General features: G+C 54.0%; 1 protein-coding gene across 2 annotated transcripts; it reads left to right on the top strand.

Moving 5' to 3' along the window:
* Positions 1 to 44: 44 nt before the first annotated feature.
* Positions 45 to 21,012, top strand: NKAIN1 (Na+/K+ transporting ATPase interacting 1). Of its 2 annotated transcripts, XM_025143034.3 has the most exons (8): positions 45 to 189; positions 331 to 541; positions 14,092 to 14,229; positions 14,381 to 14,461; positions 16,095 to 16,292; positions 16,579 to 16,639; positions 18,035 to 18,116; positions 19,153 to 21,012. In XM_025143034.3, exons 2-8 carry the CDS (start codon positions 488 to 490, stop codon positions 19,160 to 19,162), a joined length of 624 nt encoding a protein of 207 aa, XP_024998802.1. In that variant the 5' UTR covers positions 45 to 189; positions 331 to 487; the 3' UTR covers positions 19,163 to 21,012. The 2 variants fall into 2 exon arrangements, with proteins under 2 accessions (XP_024998802.1, XP_015153055.1); XM_015297569.2 differs by lacking the exons at positions 45 to 189; positions 331 to 541 and adding an exon at positions 1,280 to 1,445.
* The last annotated feature ends 474 nt before the right edge of the window (positions 21,013 to 21,486 follow it).

Genomic DNA, 21,486 nt, shown 5'->3' with positions numbered 1-21,486 from the left:
CCGCCCGCCGGGCCCCGCTGGGAGCGCGGGTGGCTCTTATTCCGGCGGCCGCCGCCCGCCCTGCCCGCCGCGCCCCCGACCCCACCCCGCCGCCTCCTCCCCGCCCGCCCCCGGGGCTGTGCGGGAGAGACAATAGAGGGGCAGGGCGGGCTCGGCGCAAAACTGCGTGCCCCGGGGATGGATGGCGAGGTGTGCGCGGCCCCGGGGGCCCCGCGCCCGGCGATGGGAATGTAGCGGGCTGGGGGGGGGAGCGGGGCTCGGGAGAGGAAGGCGGGGAAGGGGGGCGATGCCCCTTGCTGAGCGCAGCCCGCCTCTGTGCTAACCCGGCAGGATGCGGGAGGCGACGGGGCTGGGAAGAAAGTAGCGGGGCTGGAGAGCGGGGCATGGCCGTGCTGCCCCCCTGAAGCTCCCCGGGCGGCTGCTGAGGAGCCGGAGGAAGGAGACGCGCAGCCACGGCGGGGAGATCCGCGGCTCCGGCTGGGAAACCATGGGGAGATGCAACGGGAGATGCACGCTGGTTGGATTCTGCTGCCTGCAGCTGGTAAGGCGAGGGGCCGCGCGCCCAGCAGCATGCCGGGCGGTGCTTTGTGCGGGTGACCTTGCTGGGGATGCTTCAATGCGACCCCCACCCCCCCTCCTTTTTTTTTTTTTTTTTTTTTAATGGAAAGATAAAAGAAACGTGACCCTCATCCCTGCTGCCATATAGCGCTCGCTGGAGTTGCAGCAGCAGAGATGGGGTTGAAGCAGCTCCCGGCGCTGCCGGCGCTCGGGGAGGCGACTCGGGCAGGTGCGAGCTTTGTCTCCAGCTGCGAGCTCTTCGCTCGGAGGGCGGTTTGCAGGGATGCTGCTCGGGCTCCCCGGCATCAGCCGCGGTGACAGCGAAACTTGGAGCCGCAGCGGCACTTTGCAAACTCCGCACCGAGCGGCACCGCTCCGCCGGCAGGCAGAGGGAGAGCGGGGTTTGGTACGACGGGGCTGTGGGTATCGGCAATAATCGCGTGCCGCGCTTCCGCCGCCCACGGATCCATCTTCATCACGCTGCTGACAGAGGGCCGGGCGAAGGGAGCGCGTTCCGATCTAACCGGCAGCCAGCGAGGTTGCAATTAATTATCCAAGCGCTTCCCCGCTTCGTTAAACCCTGCGGCCAAGCAGCGCCCCTGGACGTGCCTCGCCAGCAGCGGCAGCGATGGGCGCAGAGGGAATCGCCGGAATGCTGCCGTGATGTCCCCGTGGCTTTGGGCTGTCCGTCTGCCCGTGGATGTGTCGGTGAGGTCCGTGCGCTCCGCTCCCGTTCATTCCGGATAAAAGCGATGGGTGTTTCCTTGTGTGCGGGACTTCCCCGGCTTTCAGCCACTCTTTTCTTTTCCATTGGTCAACTCAAACGAAGTCTTGCTGGCGTCGTCCTGCAGGGAAACATCGCAGCGCTGTACAGAGAGGTGATTCGGGTGCGTTTCTTTACAGGAAGGGAACGGTTCGGTGCGAGCTCCCGGGCTGGCAGGGCAGCTCCTGCGTGTGGCTCTGCTCAGCCTCGAGAGGGGCTGGACGGAGATGTCGGTGATTGGGAGGTGAAGTGAAATCAAAACTCCCTTCTTATGCTGTCCCCGGCTATTCGTGTTGCTTATTGCCGTAGCAGAAGGTCGGCTCGGAGCAGAGAATTGGCTCCGCTGGGCTGCGGGTTTTGCTGCTGCCCTCTGCGATGCTCATCATTGTCAGGGGGATTTCTCTTTTCTTTATGCTAAGATGAAAGCTGTTGAGCAGGCCGGATGAGAAGCAACCTGCCTTGCCCTTCACCACCAGCAGCACACAGGAGCTGTGAGCTGCTCCTCTTGCTCACCCTGAAACCTAATGATGATGAGCAGAAGTACAGCCTCACTGCCTCGCTCTGCTCCTGAGGCACTCCAAAGGGTTTTGTCTGTTCTTTGTTTCTCTCCTTTTCCTTTAACTGGGTGGGAAAGGAAAGTTGGGTTGGTGCCTCCCGCCTGGCTGAGCATGCTGGAGCTTGCCCGAGTAGCACTGCGCCATGCCGTGCTGTGCCATGCCATCCAGTGCTCTGCCATGCTGTGCCGTGCCATGCTGTGCCGTGCCATGCTGTGCCGTGCCATGCTGTGCCGTGCCATGCTGTGCCATGCCATGCTGTGCCATGCCATGCCATGCTGCATCTGGTGCCACCTCCAGCACAGTGACAGCCACTGACGGCCGCCAGCATCTTTTGTCCTCGCGTGGTTCCTGTCGTTCCTGTGCTCAGGGATGGTGTGAGGCCAACGGGACCGGGGCTGCCCCCACCACCAGGGATGGGGGGAACGGAGCCCAGGCTGAACTCTGAATGTGGGTTTTCAATTACACAATTAAATGCACAATTAGGTATAATTACCAGCGCTCAGAAGCCGCGACTGTTCGTAATAGGCATGTAATCTACTGCAGTCACTGTTTATACTGCTCAGCTCCTCTCCCTAATGATTATGGAAAGCTTTCACATTTGCATGGTTGCCATGGTAATTGGGTTTGGGGCTGACAGCGGCATTACGGATGGAGGGCCCCATCCCCACGGCTCCATGTGCCCCTTCCCCATGTGCCAGCATGATGGGTGCGCACCCATGGGATGCTGCAATGGACTGGAGATGCTGCAGGGCAGCGGATGCTGCTGGGATGGGGATGGGGCTGCTGCATGAGCAGCGCTAAGGAGATCCAGGAGCGTGTATGTGTGTCAGGGATCCACGTGTGTCTGGGCAGGTGTCACCCAGATCACCTTGTCACCAACCCATGGCCATCCCAGCTGGGGATGATGGGTTGGGGTGGCATCGCAGCACAGCGAGATGCCCGCGTGTGTGAGCATCGTGGGCCGTGCACACGTGTGCTTTCATTATTCATACAAAAAGCCACGCTGACAATTTGCCATAAAGGTTTATGGGTGTGCATTGGAGAAGGAGCGGTGTTACGGCTCTCAATTAAAACCGCTATTAAAGTGCAGGATGTCTGAATGTGCAGGGTGAGCTGACGCGCACCCAGGAGTATTAACAGCACTCTACATCTTTAACGCTGCTCTGCAACAAAGCTGTGAGCAATGGGAAGCATTCAGAGGGCTGAAAACACGTCTTGGGGGGGGGTGAGGTGGGGAAGCAATATCTGGGGTGAACCAGGAGCCGTGGGCATGGAGCAGAGCATGGGGAGAGGAAGCACAATGTGGTCTGCAAAGCCAATGGGACAGCGAGCGATGTCCCAAAAAATGAGCTTTGTCCAACAAAACTCGGTCTTGTTTCTCAAGGAACTGGTACAAAAGTTGTCCCTGGGCTCTGTGCTCCCAGAGTGGTGGCTGTGGTTGGGACATCCCCGTGCTGCCCACAGTGACATGCAGGAGTGGTGCCACGTGCTGGGATTTGGCTGGCAGTGGAGCTCATGGATCAATGGACAGCTTGGCCGGGCTCCTGACCGTGGTGTTTGTTTGCAAACTCCCAGCTGTGCCTCTGGGTGAGCTCTGGGCAGGAAGATAATCACTGTTTGGGTTGTAACCCCTCGAATTGTGCCCAATTGGTGTCATTTGGGCTGGAAATCCTTCTTTTTTTTTTTTTGATTTCCAGCAGACACCAGTGTGTCAAAGAGGCTTTCCTACAGCCCTCGTCCTGCCTGGGTGAGATGTTTTGGGAGGGTGGGGAATCATCCCCAGTGGTGGGGATGATTGCCCATGGAAGGGGATGGGCTGGAGATTGGCACTGCTGCTTCCCGTCATTATCCCCTGTGATGGGCACATGGTCTCCTCTTGACTGGGTGTTCTCTCCAAAGACTGCAGCATAGGAAGAACCCAAAGGGGTTGATGATTGAGAAGAAGGATTTGAAGATCAAATGGTCCAAAACTCATCGCACTGAGATTTGTTGTGACCGTGGGATGGGAAAATTGCGGGGAAAAAAACAGAGCCTACGGAATCCTGATGGGAAATGAGGATGGGCAGCAGCCAACCCACATCCCATCCATGGTCAGCACTTCCATCCAGCCTCACCAACAGGTGCCAAAGCAGCAAAGAGCAGTGGGTTATAGGCACTGGGAGGACGCTGGGCTTGGCCATTGAGATATCAGCATCATCCCAGCTTTGTGCCGATGGTCTGTGGTGGGAAATGGGGCTGGAAAAGAGCTCTATGGTCCCACAGCCATCCCTGGGAGCAGGATCCTGCTGGCATTGCCTCCTTCCATGGGCACCCATGGGTGCTGCAGCCATCGCTGTGTACCAGTGCTGCAGGGACCTCCTAATGGAGGTCTTTTCCTCTGCTTGAAAGTGACTATTCATTTCAATTTTCAAAATATGTATGTAACGGCCTGGAAAAATGGAAAGGAAAAGTTGGCACGGAGCAGCCTGATCATATTTGAACAGGACATTAAACCCTGAGTGCTTTATTAATAAGATTAATAACCATTCCAATGTCGTTGGCTGGGAAATTTCACACATTTTTGCTTTTCCCTCTGTGTCAGAAGGAAGTTTGGGGAGTGAGAAAATGGCAAGTGCCCATCAGCCTGCACCCAGACACAAGGTGCAGTGATGCAGGATGGGAATGCAGGACATGGGATGCAGGAACCCTTGAGATCACACATTTTGCCTTATAATTCATGCTTTGGGCATTTTGTGTCACAATTTCTCCCAGTAATGGGCTGTGTCCCAGTGCCTCCTCATCCTCACTGCCTACTATGGCCCTCATTCAAGCGAAGGACACAGCCACCGTGCCTGGCTGGGCCACTGTACACACATGGGACATTGAGCTCTGAATGCTTGACTCTCAGGCTAATTGCCTTGATTAGGCGTAATTAGTGCTCTGGGCCAGTCTGGTCCCTTCAATCAATATCACTGTGGGCACAGCACTGGTGGCAGAGCTTGGGAGGGAGCAGGGGATGCTCTGGAGGATGCTCAGGCAACACTGAGGGGCACTGGGGTCATGGGAATGAGGAAGCCTCCTGTCTGCTCTCCGGTTCCATGCTTTCCATGCTGTAATGGCTCAGATTGATGATGGTCCTCAGCTGTTGCCTGTAAATGTCGCGCTGAGAACCCTCGTCCCATCCCCTGCAATCCCCTGAGGCCAAGCACATGTCCTCCCCTTCTCCTGCATGGAAATAAATGGCTGGGAGTGGGGACAGGCTGCAATGGCCCCATGGTGTCAGCCCTGTAGGGCTCCACCTGTGTCCTTGAACCACTTCCCCGAGTGCCCTGATGGGATACCCTTCCCTTCCCTTCCCTTCCCTTCCCTTCCCTTCCCTTCCCTTCCCTTCCCTTCCCTTCCCTTCCCTTCCCTTCCCTTCCCTTCCCTTCCCTTCCCTTCCCTTCCCTTCCCTTCCCTTCCCTTCCCTTCCCTTCCCTTCCCTTCCCTTCCCTTCCCTTCCCTTCCCTTCCCTTCCCTTCCCTCCCTTCCCGTCCCGTCCCTTCCTTATTCCCTTCCCTTCCCTATTCCCTTCCCACTTTCCCCTTTGAAGCCCTGAATGAAGCACTTTGCATGTTGGCAAGCTCAGGGCAGACAAAGCCAACCCACTGCTGTCATTAGTGGGACCCAAGGAGGAGGAACAGGGTGCTACTGGGTGCTGTGGGGACGGCCCCATTGCCCATCAGTGGGAACCCATACGATGACGCCAGCAGGTGGTGGATACATTGGTCATATGGCTGCACCATCTGTGTCAGTTTTTCCCTAAAATTATGTACAGAAATTGGTACCTCCTGCGGATGCACCAAAAAGGGCTTAGGGCAGAAGCACACATGGTGTGCAGGAGTTCACGTGTGGTTTGGGGGAAAGAAGCTTTTTTTTCATGGGGAAAAATCCATCCCTCTGCGACCTCTCCAGGTGGGACTGACCCCAGAGCAGAGGACATGCCCACGTCCCCATCGGCGCCCCCCTGCAGGGTTTGGGGTGTGGGTTGGCCGGTGTCGTGCCAGCCTAATGCGATGGGCATGAAGAGAGGAATCACTGCTTAATAAAAGCAATTTTTATGGATGTTTAAGAAGTCTCTAATGAGCTCCCATCCACCGCAGCTGCTAATCGCTGTGTTTAATAATGTGCTGGTGGTCACAGCGCGCACAGTGAAGGCGCCTTATTAAATCCTCGCCGTGATGAATGGGGAAGGTGGCAGCGTGCTTAACAGCGATTGTTATTTTGCTAACGTGCAGCAATTGCTGCAAATATGAAGGCTTCCAGTTCTATTAGGGCCGCACATCCATACCCGTGTGCTTGTGTGTTTCCAGCCAATAATCCTGTTGGCACGGGGAGATGGGGCTGGAGCTGTTGGGTTTTCTTTACTATTAATAAATAACAAGCAGCCCTAATGAGGTCCCACCCAGCCCATTGCTTGTAGAGCACCCCGAAAACCCACTGCAGTTTCATGGGGAGCTCTGGACCTTGCATTGCTGCTTCCCACCCGTTGCTGCTTTACATTCATCACAGGGGAAGATTGATGGGCACACCGCTCCCTGCCGGGCCCACCCGTCTCTAGCTGACAATAACTCACTATTAATACCTGCATATGAAACCCGTAACCACCACCACTCCCCCATGTAAGTGGCTCAAATTAGGGCCTTGAGAAATGAGGGCAAGTGGCCAAGGTGGTGGCACCAAACAGGTGAGAGAGGAAGATCCTAAAGGTTGGATGTTAGAGGAGGGGTTGGTGGATGAGCGATGCGGCCTTCACCCCAATGGAAGGAGTGGTGTTTTTGGTCGGGTTTCTGTTTCAGGGGACTCTCAGTGATGTTTTGAGTGATGCTGGATGTATTTGTGTTTTAATGCTAAAAATTGGCTGAGGAATTGAGGTGGATGGGATGGGATGGGATGGGACAGAATGGGTTGAGGTGGATATGATGGGGTTGGGATGGGATGGGATCAGACAGAATGGAATGGGATGGGATGAGATGGGTATGATAAGGTTGGGATGGGATGGGATAGGATGGAAAAGGATGGGATGAGATGGATATGATAAGGATGAGAATGGGATGGGGTGGGGTGGTGTGGGATGGAATAGGATGGGATAGGATGGGAGGGGATGGGATTAAATGGATATGATAAGGTTGGGAATGGGATGAGATGGGATGGGATGGGACAGGATGGGATGGGATAGAATGGGATGAGGGCACATCCCTCCTCTTTGTGGCCACCCCGCCTTGCCCTTACACCAAATATTTGGGAGCCCTGCGTGGCTTCACCTCCCCAGAGCCACCCATGGCTGCTCCTTTGGTGGCAGTGTAGCTCCTGGGATATTTCTGCTCCCGCTTCATTAGCGCGGCTGTTACCAGGCAGATTCCTCATCCGATCCTCTCTGCTGCCTGCAGGTCGTGGGAGGAGGGACTGCCGTTTCCATAGCAATACGGTTGGCTTTAATCAGTATTTATTTCCTGGGAGAATTGATTACGAAAGGTGTCACTAAATAAGTCAGTAAATTGGATTTTTTTCCCCTCTCTCTTTTTGCCCCTCTATCGCATTTTATTAACAGCGTCTTTGAGTCGCTGTTTGAGATCCAGGGGAAATTACCTCTTGCTTCTTGCAGATGTTGGACTAAAGAACTTAACCAGGAGAATTAGCATTGAAATTGCCTGCGGTTTAATCCCTGTCTAAACGGGGCTGCCTATGGGGAGCCGGAGCCAGCCACAGAGCTCACATCCATGGGCAGAGGTGTTCCTGTCCCATTGTCACCCAACACCACCATGTCGGTTTGGGATTGGGGACACGGCTCCTCTCAGCATCCCCAGAGTCCCCACTAAATGGAAAAAGCCTCTGTGTGCTTCCCCGTTTACTGGGTTATTTTTTTTAGTGGTTTTTTTGCTTCATTTTAATTAATTCTCAGCTTCTGAGTGTCCATGCTGCTAATGTGCTTTCTGCTGCGAGTCTTCAGCTTAATCACGAGCTGTGGCTCATTGTGTCTAATTGAGGCGCTTGATTAATCACAATTTTATTTATCCAAAAGCCTGTTTGTTGGAAGTTGGTGTTTGCAGTAAGGCATTTGTCGACATTTCAGTGCCCTGATCCTTGAGCATCACAGCTTGGTGCTGGGGCCATGGGTCTGGTGTCACTGCCACGTGTCCTGCAGGCATGGGGCAGCATTCTGGGGACATCTCCTGAGTCCTTGTGTGGGGCTGGGGCAACAGACAGATAGGTGGAATGGGATGGAATGGAATGGATTAAATGGGATGGAGAGATGGGATGGGATGGGATGGGATAGATGGAATGAGATGGGATGGGATGGGATGGGATGGGATGGGATGGGATGGGAGGGGAGGGGACTGAATGGATGAAATGGGATGGAGAGATGGGATGGGATGGGATGGGGTAGATGGAACGGATAGATGGGGTAGGATTCATGGGATGGATAGGATAGATGGATTAGGTGGGATGCGACGGGATGGGACAGGGAAGAATGAGGTGAATAGATGAAATGGGATGAATGGGACGAATAGGATGGGTAGATGAGGTGGGATGGACAGGTGAGATGGGATGTGATGAGATGAAGTGGGATGAAATGGGATGGATGGACAGCAGACTCACGCTCCATCCCAGATTCCAGGCTGGGTACAGTGAGGGACTGTGCAGTCCCTTTGGTGCTCACCTCTATTTCCAGATGGATTTGCTTAAACCCACAGCCTGACTTTTATGTTTGTGGCTGTCTGTGGCAGTGTGACCCAACTCTGCACTTGGGTCGTGTTGTAGCTCTGGGAATGTCATTTGTCACCCTGCTCCTCTGCAAACCCTCCTGAGTGCAGTGCTGAGCAGGGAAAGGCTGAACCCATTTCCCAGGTGGGTAAATTGAGGCACAGCAGTGCCAGTGCAGGGCTGGCCCTTTGCTCACGTCCCTGTGCTGTCCCTCCCCCAGGATCCCTGTGCCTTCCCCAGTGGGAGACCTTTTTGAGGCCATTTTGGGGGGACAATTAAAGCAACACAGTCTGTGCCTGTTGGAGGGAGCCTGTCTGCAGGAAGGTATAAATTCAGAGGCAACTTATGATGGGAAAGTATAAGAATGAATCACTTTGCCTTTCTTGTCTTTCTGTCAGCAGTGGTAAAAAAAGCCCAAAGCCTTATCTCAGCCTTATCACTCTGGTTCAGCATTTATGTAACAGTAAAAATAATAGATGCAATATCGTATCTCCAGCCTGTAGTCTGTGTAAATGGTACTGGGATGTGTTTGGAGCCTCTATAGGAGCTGGCTGCCACCACCAGCTGTGCGGAGGGTTCCAGAAGAGTTCCAACAGATTATCATGGGTGAGATGGGGCTGTTTGGGACCCCCGGTGACCCACTGTTTGGTTTGCAAAAAGGATTCCCCATAGGTCCCATCTTATCTCTCCCCAAGGATCCTCATCCATTTGGGGACCCAGATTTGGGATATTCAGCGTGAGGTGCTCATCCTCCTTCTGGGCACCTCCTATTCTCTGCCTCAGTTTCCCTTCCACAGGGGTAGCTTTGGGAAGGGTCTGCGGGGTCCCAGGGCTGTCGGAAAAAGAGGCTGATTTGGGAAGGGACCAGGAGGTCCCCAGGATGTTGGATGCATGGGTGGCTTTGGGAAGGGACCAGGGAAGCTGGGAAGTGTGCTGGGATGGGGCTGATGCTTGGGTGGGCGCACCCATGGGTGCTTGGGTTGCATCCTGCCCACACGCCGGGCTCCTGGGGCGCAGCGTCTAGACAGCTGGGGCTGCTGCCACGTTCCCATGGCAACGCAGCGGGATGCAGCGCCTGGCAAAATTAAATAAATAACGGAGCAGAAAAAGAATTGGCAAAAGGCAGCAAAGGCTGGCCAAAGGACGTGGGGGCTCAGCGGGTGATGGGTAGCCCCGGGGGGACCACACAACCCCTCCTGTGTCCTCATGTTCTCATCCTGTTGGGTTTTCCTAAGGATGCCAAGCTGGAAGAGCAGGGATTTGAGGGCAGAAAAATCCCAATGAGGGCTTTGCTGGATTAACAAAGCCTGTGCCTCCATCCTGGGGCACATCCTGCCCGCGGGGTGGCTCAGCCCTGCCCACGTGTGGGAGCGTGGCGCTGGCTCCTTTAATTTATTTTCATCCGTGCCACTGCCTGCAATTTCGTGAAAGATTTTGCAAGTTGGAAGTAGGTCAAGAACTTGTTTCCAAGTCATTAAATGAAATCCCTGGGTTCGCAGCGGTATTTGCACCTCGTTAATAGTCAATTCGCTTACTTGCTGTTAATTTAAATAGCAGCCAATTTCCCTAAGTGGAGATGTGCAGCTCCTGGGTGCAGGTGCTGGTGGAGCTCAGGGCATCCAGTGCAGGGTGCTGTGCTCCCAGGCAGGATCCAGCCCAGGCACCATCCCCACTGTCATGTCCCACCCCTAAGGGGAGGGAAAGAATAACCACTCATCTTTCCCTTCCTCCCTCCATCCTCTCCTTCATCCCTCCATTGCTTCCTTCATCTATCCTTCCATCCCTCCGCCCTTCCCTTCCTCCATCCCTTCCTCCCTCTGTCCATCCATCCCTCCATCCATCCATCCATCCATCCATCCATCCATCCATCCATCCATCCATCCTTCCCTCTATCCTTCCACTCCTCCATCCCTCTCTCCATCCATCCCTCCCTCTATCCTTCCATCCCTCCATCCCTTCCTCCCTCCATCCATTCATCCCCCCATCCTTCCATCTCTGCATCCCTCTCTCCATCCGTCCTTCCATCCCTCCACCTCTCCCCTCCTCCATTCCTTCCTCCCTCCATCCCTCTCCTCCATCTCCCCCTCCATCCCTCTCCATCCCTCCACCTATCAATCCATCGGTCCCACATGCCCCATTACCCCCAGCACCACCTTCCTGGGGACACAATGCCACCACCTTCCCAGGTATCTCAGACAAACGTCCTCTCCCTCCCGACACCCCACAGATCATGCCCCATTGACTTTCCCACTGGACCCCAGCATTCTTGTAAAACCTCTCAGAAATTGTGCATTTCTGGCAGCAAGCAGCCCTGGCTGTGAGAGCTCAGCAGGAGCTGCACTCGCAGCATCTTTGGCCTCAGCAGAAGGGAATCCGCGATGGAAAAAAAAATCTATTCAAACGCAACTAAATGAAAGTAAATCCCCGGTGAGCCGGCGGCATATGGTGTTCAGAAGGAAATAGCCCAGCTGAAGGATAATGGCTCATCGGGGGGCATGGATCCACGCTCAGCTCCTGCCATGCTGTGGGGCCGGGCAGGGATTTGTGCTGGCGCGCAGCTGCTGTGGCATCAAGCAGGGCCACATCCTGCTCCACCGTCTGCTCAGTCGCTGCTGCAGCCCCGAAGCTGGGCTGTGCGTCAGCACCTGGCCAAACACTGCTTTGGAATCATCGGTCCTCAGCGCTGGATTGGGGGTGTCCCCTGCAGTGTTGCCTGTTTGGGGTTTTGCCCCTCTTTTTCTCCTCGTGGGCTCCGTGTTATGGGGACCACCTGGGTTCTGTTGGGGTGTGGGATGAGGTGTGGGCACCACCCCACCCCCTGAGCCCTCCCAGAGGGTCCAACCTTGGGTTTTCTCCAGGGGTCCACCACCAGTCCATGGAGTCTGTGGATTGATGGAAGGACTCAGCATCCCTCACCGGTCCCAGGGGCAGAGCAGGAGCCTGGTGCCTGGTGGGGCCACTGCCATACTGGGAGACAAATGCCAGCAGCAGGGACCGGTGAGGTCCCTTCTCCACCTCCTTCTGTGCCCAACTGGTATGGGATGCCATACCAGGATACTGTACCGGATTGCCATACCAGGATGCTGTGCTGGGATGCCATGCTGGAATGTCATATTGGGATGCAATATTGGGATGCCATACTGGGTTGCACTACCAGGATGCTGTTTTCGTGGGATGCTGTATTGGGATGCAGTATCGGGATGTTGTACTGGGATTCTGTACTGGGATGCAATAGTGGGATATCATACTAGGATGCCATACTGGGATGCTGTGGAATCCTGCTCCAGATTTGAGGACTTTTATCTACAAGAGACGCCAAGCAACAGACCAGGATGGGATTCAGGCAGCTGAAAAATGGAAGCAAGCCCCCCTCCCCACCACCACAATCACCATTCTGCTGCTGCTGCTTCCCCAGGGAAGTCTCCAGGCTCTTCTGCTCTGACATTCAGAGCCAGGAGGAAACCTTCCTGTCGCACGTCAGAGGGTTTTAACAAAGCCCCGCCGGCAGGTGAAGGGAGCATCTTCTTCCTGATATTTCCCAGAGGGTTAAAACAAAGGTTGGAGGAGATTCCGTTTGAGAGGAAGGCAATACTTGGGTCCCCCAAGTGCCGTGGGGACAAGTGGCACAGGGATGTCCCCCCGCCTGCTCTGCCCCATGGGGGAGATCAGGGATTTGTTCAGGTGGGGGTGGCCAAAGCCATAGCCTGGAATCCAGGGAGTATTGATAGGGATCCACGGAGAGCAGCTGCGATGCTTTTTGGGGTGTCCACGCTCATCCCTCTCACTGGCCCCATGGGGATGCTCAGGAGGGAGAGAGACAGAGGGACTGTCCCCCCCAGCTCCCCTATAGCCAAGGGAAGGGGTAAGGAGCCCCCAGCCCTGCTGCGTTTCTTCAGCATGATATCTCGCTCTTGTCTCCCTCTACCAGTTAATTATCGAGGCTTTGGGGGCTGTGATAGTATATTTATGCATCTGTGTCAGCAAACTTGTCAGCCCCATCACAGCTGAGGCGTGAGAACGGAGCGCGGGGGGGTCAGGGTCTGCAGCCACTGCATATCGTCTCCTGCATCCCAGGAGGCTCAGCCCCATTTCCCTCTGCTCTTTATGCTGTGGGGCAGAAAATCACCCCATAGCTGCCACCACCGCCCCACAAATCCACTGGATTTATTCAGTGCTGCTGCGAGTGCAGGGCTGGGAAAACTGCCCCAAATGTTGGCACGGGGCATAGTGAAGTGACAGTGTGATGGCCAATGGGTCACGTGGGGATAGCAGTGATGGGAACCTTCTTTCCACTCAAATTTGGTGTCAGCTGCATTAAACAAAACGCATTTTGCTCCAGCTTTGCCTCCTCTCCCCATGTGCTGGTGGAGCCCGGCCGCTTCCATTCCACTCTTCCAATGAAAGCACTGTGTTTCAATTAGCAGGACTCCGGCACACATCCGCGCCCGGCTAATTGCTATGATTTGCTGCAAAGGGAACTTTGGGGCTGATCGATGAACTAGAGACTGTTTAATTAAGAGGGAGCCCTAAAACTCATTGCATTGACCAGCTGCAGGATTATCTTAATTAGCAGCGGGCTGGTGCATGGCGGCTCAGCCCCATGCCAATAGCATCACTTATGGTTGTGATGGGTGAGGGGGTGCCAACAAGGGTGGGTCCTAACAGGGTGCTGTTAGCACAAGAAATTGGGACCTGCACTGGCTCTGTGGGATGCTCTTGGAGGCCCTTTCCCATCTCCTGTTGGTATCCAGCACGTAGGGGTCCTGCTCAGCAGCTCCATCACCAGCCACCAGATCAATGGATGGCTATAAAACCCCGAGCACCACGCTCCTTGTATCATTTATTATTTACGTTCCTCGATTTAAAAGATTTACAGCCCAGTTGTAAGTATTTCCAAAGGCTGTTTCCTTAGAGAGTTTAAATAGCGCGGGAGTGAATTAAGCCTTAATGCAAACAGCCCGGCCCGAGGGGCTGCGCGGCTCCGTGCTCACTGTGTGTCGCGTGTGATGGAGACGGGAGGGCTTTGCTCTGCTGGCTGAAGTCTCCATTAATTAGAGCTCTTGCTAAACCAACTCAACGAGCGGTAATGTGAACGATGCTTTATGGATGGAGAAATGGGCCCAACAGACCCAGCACGAGCCCAACATCCTCCTGCCAGCAGTCAGCCACAGCCAGGGGATGCCAAGCCCTAAAAGGAGGGCATTGCACAGAGCTCGGGCCCAGAGGGTGGGGAAACTGAGGCACACAGGGGATGGGCTCGCAGCTCTGTGCTGCCCTTCCTCCACTGTTGGGCAGATGCGTTCCCAGAAGCTCCACGCTCATGATGTATTTGCCCACCGCTGGCCGATGAATCATGCAGACATTTCAGTCTATTGTAACTAATTGTCCATGGGATTTCTCATTAATTACGCGATACTCTTTGCCTTTAATGTCCACAGAGCTGCCGCTGTGACTGATTCCCGCGCTGTCCCCTCCTTTGTTCTTTCCCAGATCGCGGCGCTGGAGCGGCAGATCTTTGATTTCCTGGGCTATCAGTGGGCACCCATCCTGGCCAATTTTTTACACATCATGGCTGTCATCCTGGGCATCTTCGGGACCATCCAGTACAGATCCAAATACCTCATCATGGTAGGTACTGCTGGGCCATGGGCACCGTGCAGTGCCAGGTGTCCCAGCTCCCTGCTCTTAGGTTGCTGGGAGCTGGGAAGTGGGACGGGCAGCAGGATGCTCATGGTGCTGGCGCAGCATCGCACACTGATCGGCTCGCTCTCTCTGACAGTACGCGGTGTGGCTGGTGCTGTGGGTCGGCTGGAACGCCTTCATCATCTGCTTCTACCTGGAGGTTGGGCACTTGTCGCAGGTAACCACAGGCTTCCACAGCACAGCCAGGCACTGCTGCCTCCTTGCCTTCCTCTCGCTTTCCTCCCTCAACCCTTCCTTTCCTTTCCTTCCCTTCCCATCTCTTCTGTCCCTCTCCATCCCTCTCCATCCCTCCCTTTCCATCTCTTCTGTTCCATCCTATCCCTTTCATAACAACCTTTCCATTCCATTCCTTCATCCAGTTCCATCTCTTCCATCCCATCTTGCCCCATCCCATTCCATCCTTCCCTTCTCTTCCATCCCATCCCTTCTCTTCTATCCCATCCTTTCTCTTCCATCTTCTTCCCTTCCCCCCCACCCATTCAAAATTCAGTTCCTACCACCCAAACCTTTCATCCCATCCCTTCTATCCATCTCCATCCCTTCCATTTCTCCCCTTTCATTTTTTCTACCCTACCCCAACCTTTCCATTCCATCCAATTCCGTTCCTCCCCATCCCTCACATCCCTTCAATTCCTTCCTTCCCCATCCCATCCCTTTTCTTTCATCCCATCCCTACTCATCTCATGCCTTCTATTCCACCCTATTCCATCCCTCCCATCCCTTCCTTCTCTTTCATCCCATCCCTCTTCACCCCATGTCTTCTGTTCCATCCCATCCCATTCCTTCCTTCCCACTCCTTCCATCTTTTCCATTCCATCCCTTCCCTTTAATCTCATCATTCCCTGTCTCATTTCTTCTCTTTCATTCTATCCATCCCCATCCCTTCTTGGGCATGTAAGTGCACATGGGACAGACTGATGGATGGCACTGGGGACAACAATGGGTAGGAATAGTGACACAGTGGTGTGGTGGAGGCAGAGTTTCAGGAGCACCAAATTAATGAGGCTGATGAGCTGGGAATTTCAGGGTAGTCATTAATCACCTGCTGGCACTTAGCACTGTCTGGCGTTATGGATGGTGTGTATGGGGCAACACAATTTCTGAATGCAGTGAGGAGATCAAGCAGAGATAGGTCTCCGTCCCTCTGCTAGCATTGCGCGGTGAGTTCCCACTTTCCCAGGGGTCTCTGGGGGGTTTCTGGGGTCTGTGTCTGCTCCAGGGAAAAGGACTGAAGGAGATCCTGGAGACCGGAGCTCCAGGGATACACAAGGATGAACAGGTCTAGACACACCAAGGGTTGCTGGAAATACTGCAGGGCATTCTCATCCCAAACCTGAGTTGTTATATTATAGCTCTTGCATGAAAAGAGCAAACCTCAGTGTTGTCATGAAGTGTGGTGGAGACATCTGTGTGGAAGCAAACCTGCATGGCTTGGCTTTAGGAACTCAAACCCTCAATGAGCCCAAGCACTGTGCTCCTGCTTGCATTAAATTTCAGCCCAGCACTGTGCATGCCCGCTGCTGGGATGTGTGTCCCTACCCCCAGCAAACCCTGGGGATGTCATGGGCTGTACGGATGAGTGGTTAATTGGGTACTCTTCGTTAACACATCCTCCAGTGCTGACCTGTCCTTGGTGCTGGTGGGGGCAGCGCAGTGTCGGTGTGGCTTTGCAGCAGGGATGGTGCTTGTGGAGCATCTTTGGGATGGGAAAAAACATTTTCTGTCTACTCCTTATGAGCCTGGATGGGATCCCTGGATCCAAGGTCGGTGCCTCTGCTCCCCCCCTGCAGGACCGAGACTTCATCATGACCTTCAATACCTCCCTGCACCGCTCGTGGTGGATGGAGAACGGGCCGGGCTGCCTGGTGACGCCAGTGCTCAACTCCCGGCTGGCACTCGAGGACCACCACGTGATCACAGTCAGCGGCTGCCTGCTGGACTACCAATACATCGAGGTGCTCAGCAGCGCCGCACAGATCTTCCTGGCGGTAAGGGACTGCTGAGGCATCCCATTGCCTTGATATATCTCAGTGCATGGGTGTTGTAGTAGGCGTCTTGTTGCAGAAAGCAACACATGGGGTTGTGTTGGTGGGTCATGGGTGGCATTCGCTTTGTTTGGGTGCTTTGGGAAGAAAGGAGCAAACAGAGCACACACGAGGTCCCCGTGCATGCCTGCTTCCCCAAAATTTGGCTTCATCCCATCCACATTGCTGCCCTCCTCATGGTGCTGCTTGTTCCCATAACGGCCTCTCCCTGCCCACTTTTATTTTGCAGCTCTTCGGCTTCGTCTACGCCTGCTATGTCAGCAAAGTGTTTCTGGAAGAAGAAGACAGCTGTGAGTGCCTTTGCTATTAGTCACAGGGCAAGCTGCAGTGCTTCAAATCCATCCCAGATAACATAGGGCAAGGGCAGCTCTGGGCTACAGCAGGAGAAGGAATCACTTCTTTGGGATTTGGCCCCATTTTTCCCTCCTCAAGGAGGCAGCTGTGCTGCATCAGGATGTGATGTGCCACCCCATGCCACCAGCAGCCCCCCCAGCTCCGTAGCACACCCCTTGGGTGCTGCAGGGTGGTAGCAGTCACAGCCTTGGGGTGCAGAATGGAACCAATGTCAACCAATGCGGTTTCACTTGCCATTGGCTGAGCCTCCTCCCATCCACGATGCTCCCTGAGCAGGGGCAGAAGGGAAAAATTAAGTGAAGATGCAGGCTAATTTTTCTGTAATCTACATTGTGCTTTTCGCTCTGACAATAATCACTGCACCCACCCATACAGAAGCTCTAAGTACCCCGACAACAATTAAACAGGCAGTTATGGCTGCAGCCATCCAGCCACATTAAATGCTCATCTGCCATTAATTAATTCATGCCAGCTGGCAGCCTGAGCAGCCGAGCAGAGGTAGTGAAGTGCTGCAGCTTTCAGCATTGCAAAGGCACTGAGAAGCACTCAGCATCCCCCTTGTCTTAGGGAGAATGCATCTGGGTTGACAATGGATGCACGGTCCCTTGGTGGTGCTGGATCCCAGCACAGCACTGGAGACAGCCCGGGGGAGCTGTGGGATCCCAGACCAGGCTCAGCATCCCTAGGTCTGGTTTTAATAACTCTTTGTCCAATTTTAGCATCCCTGGGACCACTCTCTGCATCCCTATGTCTGGTTTTAGCATCTGTAGGTCTGGTTTTAGCATCCTTGGGACCACACTCAGCGTCCCTGGGGCCACTCTCAGCAACCCTGGGACCAGGCTCAGCATCCCCTGGATCAGTCTCAGCATGCCTAAAATCGATCTCAGCATCCCTAGGACCAGACTGACACCCCTAGGAATGGTCTCAGCATCCTCAGGGCGTGTTCTCCCCACCGCCGCCTCTGTATCCACTGTAGCGGAAAGGAAAAATCTCCGTGTGAAATTGGACACTGCCTGTTGTAATAACTTGCTTATGGAGACGGGGATCTGGTGAGGGGTTTATCTGCCCGCGCTGTCTTTGAAGCGTGTTTGCATTCCAGGTGGTTGTGCGACACTCAAACAAATTCAGGCATTCAATACACTTTTAATATTAATGCTGCTGTAGCCAAGATTCGAATGCATCTTTTTAATGGAATATCTTATTAGATTTGGAAATGGATGGATGCCGTCAAAATGGAGAGCTGGCTGAATATTAAGTCAGCTTCACGGGGGGGTCGGGGGGCCGTCCCTTGTGCCCTCCTTGCTCACCTTGCTGCTCTCCTCTCTTCCCAGTTGACTTCATCGGTGGGTTTGACTCCTATGGTTACCAGGCGCCGCAGAAGACGTCGCATCTACAGCTACAGCCACTGTACACGTGAGTCCATCTGGGGATACTGTGGGAGCTCCATAGGGCTGCTGAACCCAAGGGATTTGGGGCTGTGTGGCTGCTCAGCCCCAGCGGAAAGGAGTTTTTGGGTGGTTCTGTCACAGTGAGCGGTGGCTGATAAGTGCTGGTGGCTTCTTTCCTCTCCCTGCCCATTAAGCTTAACTAGATAAATGCTCTAACGAGATAAGGCTGCAAAATCTAAAGGGATTAGCCTCATTTGGGCTTTGCTGGTTGCCAACAATTAATTATATTTTAAGACTTGTATGCAAATTCAAGGGCACGCCATGCAATTATATATGCAAAGAGGGGATCGTGGGGAAACAAATGCATCCAGAATAATACCAGCATCCACCAAACTGGGAGTCTGCATGGCTCCTGTTCCCCTGCAGCCCATCATCTGGGGGCACAGTGTTCCCTGCATGGTCACTGCAATGGTGGTGATAACTCAGGTTTGCCTTTGTGGGGCAAATAGAGCTCAGTAGGGTTCCCGTTGCAGTGGTCGGGTGGGAGAAACTGGGAAGAAAGGGTTAATTTGAAGATGAATCCATCCTGCCCACAGCCTGTGAAACTGAAGCTTCTCTGGCAGTTCCCAATTAGACATAATTGGATTAAAGCCGGGCGTGTGGGAGGGCTTCCACCCAGAGGAAGAAGGAGGATGTGCATGTCTCACACCATGGCCCACCCAGCATGGCACTGTATTCCCATGTCCCCATGTCCCTGTGTCTCCATCGTGGATCCTAGGATGGGCACTGAGCCCTCAGTGCCCCACAAGCAGGTGGGGACAGAAGCAACCTTATGCCACCCTGGAGGGACACAGCCCAGTCTGTCCCCTGCTGCTTTGTCTTGTTTTTGGTGGTGAAATGAGGGTGATGGGCACCCCAGCAGGTGCCTGTCACCACGGATGGGTGCTTGTGGCCATCGTTCCTTGTCTCCTCAGTCTTCATCAAGCAGAGGGGACAGACGGGGGACAGATGGGGACAGACGGGGACCAGCGCTGATTTCAGCTCTCCCTTTCACTCCTCAGGTCTGGGTAACTCCGTGCCCTGAATCTGCCCTGGCTGCTGTGGGACTGGACCCCTTGTAGCTCCCTGTCCCCAACTCAATGCCATTGCCACCTCTGGGGGATGGGGACAGCACCAAGCCGCCTCCCTCCGTTCTCCTTTCGCACCCCAAAAAATGAAGCTGAGTTGGGCATGGTCACATCCAAGGGCTCCATCATCTGGTTGGCTCCCAGTGCAAGGCTACCATGGCCAGGACATCTCCAGTTCACCTGCGAAAGACCCAAGGAAATGCTCAGTGCTGTGCTCGAGCCCCAGGATGGGCCAGCACAGTGGGGACGCAGCGAAGACATGGGGACGCAGCAGGATATGGGGACGTGGTGGGGATGTGGGCTCGGTCACTGGACACTTTTCTTCTGTTTCTCAGACTTGGTTTTCAATTTGAGCAGCGTGTCCTCTTCCTGTGAGCTGGGCGGAATGAAGCGCAGAGGGGATTTGGGACAAAACCCAGCCTGTTTGGAGCAGCTCAGGCTTATAACTGCACCTTGGTGGGGTTGACACACCTGTGGCATCATTGGAGAACGTCCTGAAGCGCCAGATTTGGAGTTGGGATGGCACGAAGAAGGGGTTTTGTTCCTAAAAAGCCCCCACTGTCTTACCAGGGGACCAGAGCTGGGCTGCTCGTTGTCCCCACACCCCAGGACCAGCACCCCACAGCCTCCCCACGTTTTGGGGTTCCATCCCCACTATCGGAACTCTTGAATTTGGCAATACTGACGCTGCTCTCAACACAGCCCTTTCAGGCTGTTTTAATGAATATAATGAATGTTTTAGGTTGGTTTTTATTTTATTTTGTTCTATTTTAATTTGAAGTGCCTGAGTACACTTTTGTTGAGCATCACCCTCACCCCTCACACCTTCTTCTTCCTCCTCCTCCTCCCGAGGCCGCATTGTGCCTTCAGCGAAGGCTGGCAGTGCCCACTGCCTCCTTTGGGCTTCTGAGGGTAAATCCATCCTTTCTGGCACTGCCCCAAATGGGGGCATTCATTTTGGCAGCAAAAAAAAAATGGTGATCAATGAGCTGGGAGGTGGGAATGGTTTTGGTGGGAGTGAGATGTGAGCTCCTGGGGTGTGGTTGCAAATGATATTCACTGGAAACGAAGAGTTGGGAATACAAAGTATTGGAACAACCTGCAAACAAACTTCAGTTCAAGAAGATGCTGTGGTCACTGATGTACTCTGGGTTCGTTCTCCTTTTTCCCAGCCTGAGGCATGGATTTGAGTTGGGGTCAGTCCCATGATTTGTCCCCAGATGTCCCTGTTCCCTGGACACTTTTGGCTATGAATGGGAGCTGCTCCAGCTCTGCCTCCCCAGGGCTGCTCCTTCAGGATGGGCTCTTCCAGAGCAGATTTTCCCTTCTCACCAAGTGCCAAAGGATGGAGCCCAAAGGGAAATGCTGCCCAATCCCACATCCTCGGGTGGGCTACATCCCCCCACCATCACCACCACCTCACCCCAGCCTGAGCCGGAGCTTTGCAGGCAATAATTCTGAGCCCTTTCCCCCCCATCTCTGAGAAATAAAGTGATTTCAAGACAGCAGAGCCCACCTCCAGGATCAACCCCATCCACCTGTCCTCAGAACCACATCCCAGTGCTGGTGACCCTGGGGGACAGCAGAGGGCACGGTCCCACTGTCACCGGTGCTCCGTGATCTTTTTTCTGTTGGCTTGTTTTTTTATAAGACCGTCTTTGTAACGTGAACCGAGGATTTCTTTTCTATTCTGTAATTATAAAAGTGGAAGGAGTTTTCACCCGATGCCTGCTCTGGTTTTGTGTATTTCCATTCTTTGTGTGGTTGAATCAATTAAAAAGTTGTGGTTTTTCACTTTTTTTTTTTCCCTTTAAGAAAAACCTTCCAGCTCACTCCTGAGCTCTCCTCCCCTTCTTTTTGGTGCCTCATACCAGAAAACCAACACCTGCAGGACTCAGTGCTGACCCTGCTGCTCAATGAACATCAGGCAGTGTGTCTGTGCCATGTCATGGCCTGGTCTCCTGTGCAGAGGTGGCCAAACGTTGTCTCCTCCTCCTCCTCCTTATTTTTCCTCTTTTTCACTTTCTTCCTCCTCTTCTTCTTTTCCTTCTTCCCCTTCTTCATCTCCTTTGTCTTCTTCTCCATCTCCTCCTCCTCCTTCTTATAGGACAAGAGGTAATGGCCTTATGTTGTTCTGTGGGATGTTCAGGTTGGATATTATGAACAATTTATTCTCCATAAGAGTGGTGATGCATTGGCACAGGCTGCCAAGGGACCATCCCTGGAAGTGTTCCAGAACCATGGGGTTGTGGCACTGAGGGATGTGGC

The sequence above is a fragment of the Gallus gallus genome, chromosome 23 (genome assembly GCF_016699485.2).
Source record: "Gallus gallus isolate bGalGal1 chromosome 23, bGalGal1.mat.broiler.GRCg7b, whole genome shotgun sequence".
NCBI classification, from domain to species: Eukaryota; Metazoa; Chordata; class Aves; order Galliformes; family Phasianidae; genus Gallus; species Gallus gallus.
This window is presented reverse-complemented; position numbering and strand designations above follow the sequence as displayed.

Bases quoted from the DNA above. Each gene is read 5' to 3' on its own strand.
- NKAIN1 (XM_015297569.2), top strand. From the start codon at position 1,311: ATGGGTGTTTCCTTGTGTGCGGGACTTCCCCGGCTTTCAGCCACTCTT. The intron at 14,462-16,094 runs GTAACCACAGGC...CCCCCCCTGCAG, and splicing joins AGGTTGGGCACTTGTCGCAG to GACCGAGACTTCATCATGAC. The intron at 16,293-16,578 runs GTAAGGGACTGC...TTTATTTTGCAG, and splicing joins CCGCACAGATCTTCCTGGCG to CTCTTCGGCTTCGTCTACGC.